This window comes from Scardinius erythrophthalmus (assembly GCF_964197995.2).
Source record: "Scardinius erythrophthalmus genome assembly, chromosome: 23".
NCBI classification, from domain to species: domain Eukaryota; kingdom Metazoa; phylum Chordata; class Actinopteri; order Cypriniformes; family Leuciscidae; genus Scardinius; species Scardinius erythrophthalmus.
Genome location: NC_138243.1, coordinates 29,031,444 through 29,046,489, shown reverse-complemented (window position 1 = coordinate 29,046,489; position 15,046 = coordinate 29,031,444). Strand labels below are relative to the sequence as shown.

The 15,046-nt window shown below is 36.8% G+C and overlaps 1 protein-coding gene across 2 annotated transcripts in view; it reads left to right on the top strand.

The window, feature by feature from the left end:
- Positions 1-1,076: 1,076 nt before the first annotated feature.
- naa25 (N-alpha-acetyltransferase 25, NatB auxiliary subunit) overlaps positions 1,077-15,046 on the top strand; it is a 28,868-nt gene continuing 14,898 nt past the window's right edge. For both annotated transcript variants that reach the window (XM_081354958.1, XM_081354957.1), the window contains exons 1-8: positions 1,077-1,162; positions 3,545-3,630; positions 5,479-5,617; positions 5,711-5,829; positions 8,159-8,233; positions 8,355-8,462; positions 8,544-8,622; positions 12,116-12,227. In XM_081354958.1, the coding sequence (XP_081211084.1) occupies positions 1,105-1,162; positions 3,545-3,630; positions 5,479-5,617; positions 5,711-5,829; positions 8,159-8,233; positions 8,355-8,462; positions 8,544-8,622; positions 12,116-12,227 (776 nt within the window). In that variant the 5' untranslated portion in view covers positions 1,077-1,104. The remainder of the gene's footprint in view (positions 1,163-3,544; positions 3,631-5,478; positions 5,618-5,710; positions 5,830-8,158; positions 8,234-8,354; positions 8,463-8,543; positions 8,623-12,115; positions 12,228-15,046) is intronic.

Sequence of the window (15,046 nt, the reverse complement as noted above, 5' to 3'; positions counted from 1 at the left end):
TTTAGGTTCTTGTATAAAGGCCCAATTTATATTGTAAAAAATATAATTTCTATTAAGTTGAGTATTACATTTTAGCACTGTACTGTTAGATACATTCTTTATTTGCTCATTTATTTATTTATAATCAATTTATTTTTATTTTTAAATAAAACATTTTACCATTATTATTATTTTACATTTTTTACACTGTTTTATCTAAACATTTTCATGAACCCCATCCTAAAATTTCAATTTAAAGATCCAATTTATTTCATGAAAAAAATAATATTTTAAATATGTCTAGATATTATTTGGAAAATATTTGGTTTCTATTATTTATTAAAAGAAGTTCTACTGTTAGATGCATTATTTATTTGCTCGTTTATTTACTTGTTTTCATATTTTATTTTTTTTATCTAAAATTGTATTTATTTATTGTAATCTAATTTGTATTTATTTATAAATGAAACATTTATTATTATTAAATATATATATATATATATATATATATATATATTTTTTTTTTTTTTTTTTTTTTTTTTACGCTGATTTCTCTAAACATTTCCATGGACCTTCAAAATATGATCATCCTGGTGTGAGGGACCCCATCCTAAAATTTCAATTTAAAGGTCCAACTTATAATGTGAAAAAATAATAAATATATCTAAATATTATTTGGAAAATATTTAATTTCTATTATTTATTAGAAAAAAAATCTACTGTTAGATGCATTATTTATTTGATCATTTATTTCCTTTTTTTTTTAATCTTTTTTTATCTAATTTGTATTTATTTGTTGTAATCTAATTGGTATTTATTTTTAACTAAGTATTATTATTACATTTTTACACTTTTTTTCCTCTAAACATTTCCACAGACCCCATAGCTCTCTCTTGTGGCCCCCAAACCCCTGCTTAAACAATACCATGATACTTTCTGAAATTTTTTAAGCAAAAAACAAACAATTTAGTCGTACCATTGCACTTCTTTTTTGTATGCGAGAAAAGCACTTTTGCGTCTTTTACAGTGACACCGAATGACACACATGACTCCAGACTCCTGTTAAAGTCTTTCCGGAGTGCTCGTTCTGCGCATGCGCACAAATTAATCCTGCTCAGCTCCATCATGGCGGCTAGGGGCCATGTGCAAGACCCCAACGACAGAAGACTGCGACCCATTTACGGTAAGATTCGCACCGCACCACTGGGCTTAAAGAGACTCAGCGGGTCTGACTTGTGCTGTAGGACCGGTCTGTGCGTTATTGGGTTTATTAAAGCGCTGCAGGAGCTGTGGTGAGCCGGTTAGGCCTGCGGAGCTCAAGCCGCGGTGTCGGTTCGACTGCGGTGCCGGATGACAGTGCGTCCTTAAGCGGTCACACTCTGAAGTTTCAATCGGTTAAAGAAATCCTGTTTATAATCCTTTTAAACCTAGACATGTTTAAATGTCAAAAGATCAGTGTTAATGTCATTTGATCAACCGGCTCATTACCTGTGTGAGATGTCAAAGAGATTAATTGCCCCAATAGGAGCCATTTCTGCTTTAATATTTCATATCCTCTATGAGTTGCCATGTGTACATAGTCTTAAACATTTGTTTTACATGGTTAATGATTTATTAATGCTGATAATATATGGAAATCACATTATAGATGCATAAAGCTAAGCTTTGTGTCTACATTATCTGAGATGGACATGCTTATTGTCTTCCAGAGATTATTTATAATCTTCTTTATGTTATTATGAGTGTTCCCAAGGTGTTTAATTTGGAAATTTTTCTGTGGTGCAGAAATGCCCTATAAATGGCTTGAACTCTTAAACTGAATTGGTTTGAATGTATAGCCTTGAGGAACACCACTTACATTTGTGTTTTGTTTAACTACCAAAATTATGTGAAATCTGACTGTATGGCATATATATTATCACATATGTATTTAATGCTTATGCATGTTGTAGACATTAATGTATTTGCATATTTTATGGTGCTTACATTGCAATAAAGTCATTAAATTTTCTATTTAAAGTTACATGGTTATTACATGATCTGCCTTACTGGTTTTTATAAAACAATTAATCAATTACATATATATTTAAGAAAGGTTTTTATTAAATAATATTATATTTAACTTATTAAATTAATTCTATCATGTTTTTATAAAAAAAAAACTAGAATGCTGTTTTTAACCAATCAGCAACCAGGACCAGAATTGTATAATTGCAATTTTGTATATTGATTTTCAAATATAATTCCAGGTCCAGAGTTCAAGACTGCGGATTTGTGCACCAAATTGAATTGATTTTCAAATTGAAAATCAAAGTGTTTTATAATAGGCCTATCCAATATTTTAAACAATTTTGAATGGAATATTATGTCAATAACATGCAATTGTTCTACTACACTGTGCATGTGAGGTTTATCACGGTCAATAGATCCACGACCTTTATTCTGCAGTCTTGCCGTCCTAATGTGTGAAATCGATCGGTATTTGCGTGGGTGATTGATTAGAAATATAACAGTTATAAGGAAAGATGCTATTTGGATGTATGACAAGGAGCTGTTCTCTTGAAAGTCCAAATCTACAGTCTGGCCTGGTTAATTTTGGCATCCAGCTGTCATGCGACATGGGCCTGTGTTTTTAGCAGAGAGGCTCATGGGAAGGGAGGGGGATCCTGCACCGTGCAGCCGGTGAGAGAACGTTCTCACAGTCAGGGGTCTGTCTGAGCCGTGCATGTTTTGAGTGATGCAGTGGCAGGCGTTCGGTCCTGATCACTGATGCTGTTATACCCTCACTTGTGTTTTAGCAACATTGAATGTACTATCTACCCATATACCCATTTTAAAGCGGTCATATTCTACATTTCTGTAGCATTTTCTCCACTTATAATCCCACTCAAGGCTAAAAAACTGACCATTTCTATGAATCAAGAGTTAAACGGACTGGTTAAAGCGATAGTTGAGTTATTTTGTCATTGTTTACTCACTCATGCTGTTCTAAACCTGCATGAAATCAAAAAGAACGGTTTGTAACTACATGAAGGTGAGTAAATCATGACAGAATATTCTTTTTTAGGGATGCACCTATATGAAAGTTTTGCCCGATAACCGATAATTCTTTATATTTGAAAGCCGCTATCCGATATATTGGTTGATATCAAATTTGTCTGATTGCAAAAACTAAAGTCTTACCATTGAAAGCCGTGACCCAGGCACACAATTATGATGTTCTCATTATAAATTTATGTAGCCAATATGACAGGCGCTGCACATGTAACACCGTATTTTCCTTTTTTGAAGTGATTCCAATCATATTTCAAGCCATTCAAAACCAGCATGTCGAACTGTGCATCTGAAGTATCTCAGCTGAAGGAAATAATACATTAATTATCGTCTTTATACATGTGATACATTGGCCGATGCCAATGCTGTGGCGGATATCGTGCATCCATAATTTTATTTAAATTCACACTTGAATGATGGAAACACTTGGTATCTCTTCTGTAAGCGTCAGAGATGTTGGTAACTTCCGCACTGGTGCTGTGCTGTTATTGAACATGAATTTCTCTTCTAGATTACCTGGACAATGGCAATAACAAGATGGCAATCCAGCAGGCCGACAAACTGCTTAAGAAGCACAAAGATCTTCACTGTGCAAAGGTGTGTATTTATTTATTTATTTATTTTTTATACTCCAGAACTCCACATCCAGTTAGAAATAACTAAGTTTTCTCAGTGTGTTCTGCACCGTTGGCTGAAATGGCTCCTTGTCTGCTTTATTCGGCCAATTCGACATGTTGAATCGCCGTCGGTGAGAGAGAGAACTCTGATTGGCTGTTCAGCTTAGTGAACGAGTCAGTGCGCGAGAATAATAGCAAAACAGCGAGCAAAGTAAAAACGGTACAGATAGAAGGCTGTTCTAATGTTACGTCATCTTACCTGAGTGTTCCTTGGCGAATATTTCAATATTAAAGGGGGGGTGAAATGCTATTTCATGCATACTGAGTTTTTTACACTGTTAAAGAGTTGGATTCTCATGCTAAACATGGACAAAGTTTCAAAAATAAAGTTGTACGTTTGAAGGAGTATTTCTGTGGCAAAAATTGTCCTTCCGGTTTGTCACAAGTTTCGGAAAGTTTTTTTCGAGTATGGGCCTGTGTGACGTCAGATGGGGCGGAATTTCCTTATACGGGTCCTAAAGGCACTTCTCCCGGAAAGCCGCGCGCACCCGTAGACCAGAGCGAGAGAGCGAAAGCAGTACGCCCATCAAAGCGCTGTGCTCGGCTTTAGGGAAGTATTCACCGGATTTGCAGATCGTCTAATGCTTAAGGATGGAGCAGTCCCAACGATAAAGGTTCACGGTCGTGCGTTGGAACCGCAGGCGGTGAGTAAAACTGCTTCAAATGTCTGTGTGTTGTTAGCTATCGGCGCGTCAGTACAGCAAGTAAACAGTGAACAGCGCTCGTGATTCTTTAGCTCCGCCCACACGGCCCGCCTCCAGCCGCTCGTTTTTTTCCGGAAAGACTCGGTACAGCCTATCTTTCTTTTATAAATATAATAAAACTAAAGACTTTTTGGAGATATGAAGGATGCAATACTACTTTATAGGTACTCAAGATTAACATGAGATTGACTGAAACTGAGTGTTTCACCCCCCCTTTAACATGAGCGGAGTGGAATAAAGAAAGTGTTTAGAATGATTGATATTCAAAACGGTAAGAACGCACTGCTTTGTTTATGGTGTGTGTATCTGCAGTTTCCCTTTTTGAATGACGAATATAGATGAATATATCTGCAGAAATAGACAGTTGTCTCATTTACACGCAGATGCAGAACACGCATCCTAGCTGACAGTCGGCTATACTTCTCTCGGTGTGTTCAAGTGCAGCTTTTTACCCCGACAACACAGTCGGCGCTAGTTTCATCAGCGCTAGTTCTTTGGCGTCGGTATGGTGTGTCCCGGGCTTTACGCACAACAACCTTCTGTAAAACAGGTTGCATCGCTTCCGGTTCAGGTCTTTTGTATGTGCTTCATTAAACATAAAGCTGTTTTACTCGGGATGCCTTCAAAGGAACGAGCAAAGATAATCATAACCAATGTCCATTGCATAATATATATGGAGATATATATTTTTCTTCTTTTCTCTAACGTTCGAATATTAAAATAGAATAAAACGGCAACCATAAATTAACTAGCTGATTACCTTAAAAGTCCTCAGATATTGTGGTCAGTTCATACTGCTGTAATAATCACACACTAAACTTAATTGTGCAGCCCTAGCAAACACTGTTTCACTCTGGTCAGCTCAGGCTGCGATTGGTTCCAGTGTCCATGTCTAGCTTAAACTAATTGTCACGAAGCATCAGCAGAACTGATGGATTAACGCTGTACTTCACATGACGCTGTGGATAGAGGTCGACACAAAAGGCATTGTTTAAGAACGAAAAAAAATGTATGAATCTGACCATCTAGATTGATAAATTAGCCCTGGATGCATTTATTTGCAGGTCTTGAAGGCGATTGGTCTGCAGCGCACTGGCAGACAGGAAGAAGCCTTCACGCTGGCACAGGAAGTGGCCGTTCTCGAACCAACAGATGACAACTCTCTGCAGGCACTGACTATCCTCTACAGAGAAATGCACCGGCGTGAGTGTTAAAAGCACTGACACAGAACTGAAATCCGCTAATTCAAATGGACTAATACCACGAAACTTGCGTTTGTGCTTTTTCTCTCTGTAGCCGAATTAGTGACCAAGCTTTATGAAGCCGCAGTCCGGAAAGTTCCAACAAGCGAGGAGTACCACTCTCACCTCTTCATGGCCTACGCTCGGGTCGGAGAGTACAAGAAAATGCAACAGGTTCTGTTTGTGTTCGCTCTGATGTCATCAATCATTACAGGAGCTTAATTTGGGTGGGGGGAAATCTAATTGCAATTGACCATTCGCAAAGACACGCCCCCTTTAGTTACTGTGGCTATGTCCGACAAGCCACGCCTCTCTCACGCCCCACAATGTTCTCACACAGTGAAACACACATCGTGGAGCAGGACACTGACAGACAGGACAGACCAGATTACTTTTGATATGAAACAAAGACTCAACTTTCAAATTTGGCCATTTTTTTTAAGAAATTTAAACAATAAATACCGTTTTGTGGCTCTTTAATGTGTCTGACAGAGCGCTCAGTTAAAGCTGCTCGTGAACCGATCATCTCTTCCTTCTAGTTCATTTATAGCATCAAATAAACATGAATGAACATAAGAAGGAATGTTGTTTTAACTGCGGAAAGACGTCAATACACTCCGTTTTTCAAGTTCAAATCCTCTAACGTTAATCTACTAACTCTCCTGACTGCTTTGTCAGACAAAAATGGCGTATTCGGCGGATTTTGATTGGTCAGATCGCCTGTCAATCAAACTCCCTGCGAAGGGTCACTTGCGATTTAAAAATGTGGCCAAAAAAGGTACAAAATAAAATATAAAATTTCACTGTAAAATAAAAAAGTGATATTTATATAAAAAAAATGTAGAGTACTTATATGTATGGCTTCCTTAATTTAAACGATAAATCATTGGTCTTTTATTTTGGCGGAAAACCGCAGGGAGCTCTTAAAGGGACATTCACACAAAAATTTTAATTCTGTCATCATTCACTCACCCGCAAGTCGTTCCAAACCTGTATTAATTTTTTTTCTTCTGCTGAACACAAAAGAAGATATTTCGAAGAATGTCTGTTGCCAAATGGTTGCCTTGCATAGTCATTTTTTTCCATACTATGGAACTCAATGGGTTGAGTTCAACTGTTCTCAACTGTGTCCATCAACTGTTTTATTACCCATATTCTTCAAAATATCTTCTTTTGTGTTCAGCAGAAGAAAGAATTCATACAGGTATGGACTTAGTTGTTAGTAAATGATGACAGAATTATCATTTTTTGGTGAACTATCCCTTTAAAGCTTTTCTTTTATTGGTAACAGCTGCTTTATAAGCGCATTGCAATTTTGGGAAGATGGTTGGCACATGTTGCTTTTCCAAATCCATGTAACATGCGCCTCAAACTCAGAGCAGATGTGGAGATGGAGTTTGTGTGGAGCAGCGTTTACTGTGAACAGATGCTGCAATCTGTGGAAGCTTGTTTCCGCCACAGAATGAAAAATAAAAAAGGTAATTGCGACTTTTTAATCTCACAATTCTGACTTTTTTTCTCAGAATTACGTGATATAAAGTCGCAATTGCAGTTATAAAGTCAGAATTGCGTGATATAAAGTCGCAATTGTGTGTTAAGTCAAAATTGCGTGATATAAAGTCGCAATTGCGTGTTAGAAAGTCAGAATTATGAGATATAAACTCGCAATTGCAAGAAATATACTTAATTCTGATTTTTTTTCTCAGAATTGCATGTTTATATCTCGTAATTCTGACTTTATAATACGCAATTGGGAGATATAAAGTCAGAATTGCATAAAGTCGCAATAGTGTGTTATAAAGTCAGAATTGCATAAAGTCGCAATAGTGTGTTATAAAGTCAGAATTGCATAAAGTCACAATAGTGTCTTATAAAGTCAGAATTGTGAGATATAATCTATTCTGAGGTAAAAAAAGGGTATTTTTTTCCTTAGAATTGGACTTTATATCTCACAATTCTGAGAAAAGAGGTCAGAATTCTGACTTTATAAGACGCAATTGTGACTATTTCACACAATTCTGACTTTATATCTTGCAATTCTGACATTATAAGACACAATTGCCACTTTATTTCACGCAATTCTGACTATATCTCGCAATTCTGACTATCTCGCAATTCTGACTTTATTTCACGCAATTCAGATTTTAATTCACGCAATTCTGACTATATCTCGCAATTCTGAGAAATAAAGCCAGAATTGCGAGATGTAAACTCGCAATTGTGAGATAAAAAGTCGCAATTATCTTTTAAAATGTTTTATTCTGTGGCAGAAACAAGCTTCCATAGCAAACACCAGATCATGAGCTGCTTGCGTGTAAATGAACACAGTGCTGCGCTTCACTCATGCAACATGTATTCATTTAATTAAATAGCAGCCGTTGCAATTTGATAATCGCAATTTAAAATTGAGATTTTGGTTTAAATGGAGCTGCATTATTAATCGTGAACCTCCTAAATCATTGTTTATGTTGAAAGATGTTTCTGTCTCTTCACTTTCTGACAGGCTGGAATGGCGCTGTATAAAATTGTCCCCAAAAACCCGTATTACTTCTGGTCGGTTATGAGCTTGGTGATGCAGGTTTGTTTTCTCACTTGCATAAACAATACATGAACCAATGCAGAACAAAATAAATGTACAAGATTGCCTTTCCAATGTCCATCAGTACATTTCTCCATCAGCCCCGTCATGTGTGTTTCAGGCCATCTCGGCACAAGACGAAAAGCTCTCTCACACCATGTTCCTGCCGTTAGCTGAGCGTATGGTGGAGAAAATGGTTAAGGAGGAGAAAATAGAGGCAGAAGCTGAGGTAGGATGTGTTATCAATAATCTGTTTCTGTTTATTTCGGCGGTTTAAAGCTTATGATGTATTTTCCATTGGCTGTTCCAGGTCCAGCTGTACTTCATGATCTTGGAGCGTTTGGGGAAATATGTGGAGGCGCTGGAGGTGGTTCAGGGGCCACTCGGAGGTGAGGAGAAAAAAAATGGTGTTCTTCAAAGGAATATTCTGGATTATTTCCAGTTGAATGTCTTTATATTGCTGTCATACCAGAGATGATGCGAATGTAAAACTGAACAGCAGTTACAAATGCCTGGTGTTTTTACTCCAAGTAAATGGCACGTTATAGTTCAAATCTATTTTTGGTATTAAATAACCTGCATTGTACATAGACATAATTAGGTTAAAAATGTAGATATAGATGTGTATATGTGTGTGTGTATATATATGTGTGTATATATACTGCCGGGGCGGCAGTGGCTCAGTGGTTCATGTAGATTGTCTACAAACCGAAAGGTTGGTGGTTCAATCCCCGGTTCCACCTGACCAAGTGTCGAGGTGTCCATGAGCAAGACACCTAACCCCAGCTGCTCCCGACGAGCTGGATGGCGCCTTGCATGGCTGACACCGCTAGGCCTGTCGCGATAGTCGATAAGTCGATTAATCGCACTAAAAAAAAATGAGCTCGATAATTTTTCCGGCCGCGATAATTCAATTTTCATGCTTGTTTGTTTTCCTCGTCTCTCTCTCTCTACCAAAGAGACTGGATGACCACTCTCGCTCGGTTCTTTAGCGTATAGGAGGAGTGAACCCTCTTGTTGTCAGTTGCATGGTCTTTGTGTGGGAAGGCGGCGCTTGTCAGTCACATGGTCTTTGTATGGGAAAGCGCCGGCGGCCGCGGGACTGTTTGCGGCTACTGCCGGGAGAGAGAGAAGACGCTAGTTGTGAGTTGCGACAGCGAGCCCTATCACATGAAAATGCATATCTATACCACAAATGTTATTTCTCGTGCCATTTATATGCCAAAAATAGTTTTTGCGTGCATATGATACACTCTTTATGGCGTGTAATACGCACGCACTCCTCACCCCTAATCCTAACCAAGTATTTTCAGTGCGTAGCATGCACGCAATAAAGTGCGTCTCTGTCTTCCCGACAGTACACAATCACTTGACAAAGTAACAGGAGTAACAGTGCAAAATTTGGGTGATATGGCTTGTTGAGGCTTTTTTATTTGTTTACAAAGGTCCTAACTGTCAGTTTTGCCTGTTATGGAATGTATCACTATTTAATAATGTCTAAAGCCTAATATTTAATATTTTTTGAAGTGCAATTTTGTTTCATTTTTTTTTTATTAACAGACATTTATTTTGTTAACAGACACTAAGAGTCCATTGCTTTCATTGTTTTTGGTTGTTTTGTTCATTTTTTTGGATATTTAAAATGTTTTCCGTTTTCAATGTTTAATATTCTTTAGAAATAAAAGTTTATAGATCGTTGAAAAGGTGTACCTGCATTATTATGCCATTATAATTATATTAAATGAAAATGGTCTCAGTACGACAATATTATCGTTTATCGCGATAATTTCTTGGACAATTTATCGTCCAGCAAAATTTGTTATCGTGACAGGCCTAGACACCGCCGTCGGTGTGTGAATGAGTGAGTGAATGGGTGAATGTGAGGCTATGTAAAGCGCTTTGGTGGCCATAGGTCTGTGAAAGCGCTATATAAATGCAGTCCATTTACCATTTACCATATATATATATATATATATATATATATATATATATATATATATATATATATTTTATGTGTGTGTATAGATAGATAGAGAGAGAGAGATATATAGATATATAGAGAGAGAGAGTCTCTCTCTCTCTCTCTCTCTCTCTCTCTCTCTACATATACATATACATATATATATATATATATATATAACACACACACATATATTTGTGTATATGTGTGTTATATATATATATATATATATATATATATATATATATATATATATATATATATATATATGTATATGTATATGTAGAGAGAGAGAGAGAGAGAGAGAGAGAGAGAGAGAGAGAAAGATATATATATATAGAGAGAGAGGTGTGTGTGTGTATATATATATATAGATATAGATATATATTACACACATATATATATATATATATATAGAGAGAGAGATAGATATATATATAGAGGGAGAGGGAGAGACACTCTCTCTCTCTCTCTCTCTCTATATATATATATATATATATATACATATATATGTGTGTGTGTATATGTGTGTTATATGTATAGAGAGATATATATATATAGAGAGAGAGAGATATGTATATACACATACACATATACTACAGTTCAAGTCTGGGAAAGATTTTTTTTTAAGAAATTAATACTTTATTCAGCAAAAAATACATTAAATTGATCAAAGACAGTAAAGACATTTATAATGTTACAAAATATTACTGTCAACAGGGCTCAACGCTAAGATTTTTTTTTTTCGTTAGTTATCAATAAATATTGTTATTGTAAATATGTATGTTATATATGTTTTCATTGTGTTTGAACCATGCAACCTTAAAGGGGACCTATTATGCCCCTTTTCACAAGATGTAAAATAAGTCTCTGATGTCTCCAGAGTGTGTATGTGTAAGTTTTAGCTCAAAATACCCAACAGAATTTTATTTACAGCACGTTTAAATCATCATTTTAAATCATCATTTTAATACCCAACCAAAAAACCACTATGCTAAATAATATACAAGTACAGACAGGGCTTGATTTAAACTTTTTTGCTCTCCAGTCACTGTGACTAGTGGTTTTCCAAAGTAACTAGCCACTCAGCATTTTCATGACCACAATTTCGACATCGATACCATGGGGGGAAAACTGCAATATAGATATTTTTTAATACTATCTCTTAATTTGGCAGCAGGTATTTTAGGCTGCTGTCACTTTAACACCTGACGCACTTATCCATTATAATCCACTGAGTACAGATATCAATCAATGGTAATTGTAATTGTATGATGTTTTCTGTTTATGTGGAGAAACTTGAAATAAATTGAGGGGGGAAAAAATCCAAAGATTGGGGGTGTACTATGCTTCTACCATTAACATTTCTGTTCACATTTGTATTGCGAAGAATGTGCAAACCTTCCAGTTTATTTTTTTAATGCCTCTCACAGGCATGGCACCAGGATTCCAGTTTTGGATGGGCCAGACCAATTGTGGGTGGGCCTTAAATTAAAAACTTTAAAAACGTTATCCAATCACTGTTTAACCTAATAAAAATGACTGACTAATATACTGTTATATTATCTGTGCGTATACATAATATAGATTTTAATAGCTTGATGCTCTTTAAATATTTTGTTGCATTGTAAAAAGTTTCGGTGCATAGGACGGACCTACAAACATCAAAATAGACATAACCAGCTTTTTAAAATTGTTTTTAAAACTAAACATTTAGACTATTTTAGCACAAATTATGAGCTTATTGACGATTTTTTATAATTCTTGACAAAATTAGAATATATTAAAAGTTTTTTTTTTTTTTTTTTAAGAAACGTTTTGGGTGGGCCTATTAAAAAGTGGGTGGGCCTAGGCCCGTCAGGCCCACCCATAACGCCGTGCCTGGCCTCTCAGTCATTTAGCTTTGTGTTTTTCTCCCTCAGAGAAGCTGACCAGTGAACTGCAGAGCCGTGAGAACAAATGCATGATGCTGTATCGCCGTCTGGAGCGCTGGGCCGAGTGCAACGCGCTGTCCTGCAAACTGCTCCTGAAGAAGTGAGTCCACTACTCATCACTTGACTTTCTGTTCTAGGGCTGTTTTCGACTAAGGATTTTCATAGTCGAATCTGATTCGTTAGATTTTGCCGAAGTCGACTGATAGTCGAACCTTTTTTTTTAATTTTTTTTTAAGATAGCTGCTAGATTTTTTCCATTTCAAACAAAAGAGCTAAAAAAACGGAAAGAAAAACATGGTGTGTAACAAATACCTTTTATTCATTTAAAGCCAGATGAACAAAACATATCACACATGCATCATAACATTTTATAAACATGAGGAGCAATATGAGAGAGAAATTTGGTGATCGTTGTTTAGGTACGTTAAACCACGTAAAGCTTTTTCACGCCCATGAGAACCGTGTGGAGTCAACTCACAGCCGCTCCGCAGCCCTGCTGAAAATGTGAAGCAGAAACGCTTAATATCAGATAACGTCCATAATAATTGGACTCTGGGTTTGATTTTTTTACCATTTTCAGTGGTTATGAGGAGCAATATGAGAGGGAAATTTGGTAATCATTGTTGTACATTAAACCACGTAAAGCTTTTTTCACGTTAGGACTTATAAAGCCCATGAGAACCGTGTGGAGTCAACCCACAGCCGCTCCGCAGCCCTGCTGAAAATGTGAAGCAGATTTTTGAATACATTTTTATTTATTTACATTAGTAAGCTACAGGACATCTCTTTCAAAACATGACCTGCGCGAAAGCGAAAAACATTTTTTATTTGTACCCAGCCCTTCTGAAAATGCGAATGCGTCTCTGTCCCCAGCACATTTCAAACCAAACTGACGCCCATGTATTCGACTATGAGGTTCATAGTCGAATCAGACCTTTCCGAATCGAATCGTCGAATCCTCGACTATTAGAAGTCAGCCCTATTCTGTTCCTTGAACATAAATGGCTACTTCAGAGTAGGGCTGACTTCTAATAGTCGAGGATTCGACGATTCGATTCGGAGAGGTCTGATTCGAGTATGAACCTCATAGTCGAATACATGGGCGTCAGTTTGGTTTGAAATGTGCTGGGGACAGAGACGCATTCGCATTTTCAGAAGGGCTGGGTACAAATAAAAAATGTTTTTCGCTTTCGCGCAGGTCATGTTTTGAAAGAGATGTCCTGTAGCTTACTAATGTAAATAAATAAAAATGTATTCAAAAATCTGCTTCACATTTTCAGCAGGGCTGCGGAGCGGCTGTGGGTTGACTCCACACGGTTCTCAGGGGCTTTATAAGTCCTAACGTGAAAAAAGCTTTATGTGGTTTAATGTACCTAAACAATGATTACCAAATTTTCCTCTCATATTGCTCCTCATAACCACTGAAAATAGTCACAAATCGAACCCAGAGTCCAATTATTATGGACGTTATCTGATATTAAGCGTTTCTGCTTCACATTTTCAGCAGGGCAGCGGAGCGGCTGTGAGTTGACTCCACACGGTTCTCATGGGCGTGAAAAAGCTTTACGTGGTTTAACGTACCTAAACAACGATCACCAAATTTCTCTCTCATATTGCTCCTCATGTTTATGAAATGTTATGATATATGTGTGATATGTTTTGTTCATCTGGCTTTAAAGCTCCAATATGTAGGGATTTTGTAATAAAATTTCCAAAAATAACTTGCACAGTGTGATATATTTCCTCCAGTTATGTACTTACAATATCTCAAAAGTCTCCAAAGATTTTTTATTTCAGAGAAATTCCGATTTTAAATAACTGGCCGTCCCGGAAAAGAAATGTCGCGCCTCAGTGACGCAATGTCCGCTCTCTCTATCCTTCTTTCCGGTGTGGACCATGTGATAGGATGTTCCACCACACCGGATTTTTTTTTTTTTTTTTACAACTTTATTGAGGTTTTTTTCTTATCACAATAAACAATAAAGACATCTGACAAAGAATAAAAAAAGGAATAAAATAAAAAATATGACCCACATCACCGGAATATCGCATGGTAAAATGCGGAAGTGGTGGTTAAAGCGTTATAGCCATAGACTGTATGGTTATAGCTGTTATGGATCACGAACTCTTTGGCGAGTATTGAAGTGCCAACAAAACGAAAGCGTCCATATTCGGATACACGCGGAGTCACGGACTGTGTGACAAACGGAGGAATAAAACCCGGATAAATATCGGCAGGCGTTTTCGAGATGGAGAGAGCTGCGCGTCTGGACCATAGACTGGTCTGGACTTGTCAGAGACTCTCTCGCGAGTGTATTGAGACAGGTAAGACATGCAACTGTCAATAATAGCACTTATAAACAAAGTTATATTGCTCTTTGTACTTTGGTAAGGCTTTTTATCACGTGTGGTGACCGAGATTATGGCAGTACAATTACAATCGGAGATGATGTTAAAAAAAATATTTAGTCATTACTTGCAAATGTTCGTTCAAATTTACTTTTAGATATTGGTTTGAACACGTTAAACAACACGGCATTAACCGTAAAAAACGTAAAACTGCACAACATTAACCAAACAAATCATTTGACAAATAGCTGTATGTTGTAACGGGATAGCCTAATATAGCATAACATTTCACGTCCCTTGCAGTTCATTAATTATGATGACATAAAATAATACGATAAGACATACAGGTAATACAAAAACGAATAAATTACCTCATCCGTGATCATGATTCATTAATTCCATTTAGATACATCGCTAGATGGTGAAAACGCATTAAAAACCACATCTCCCATCGTCACCTCCTTCATAGCGTCATCAAGCTTCGCCTTTGTTATTGTTGGAAACTGCGCCCTCTTGTGGTCAAATACCAAAGTCGCATACTGGAGCTTTAAATGAATAAAAGGTATTTGT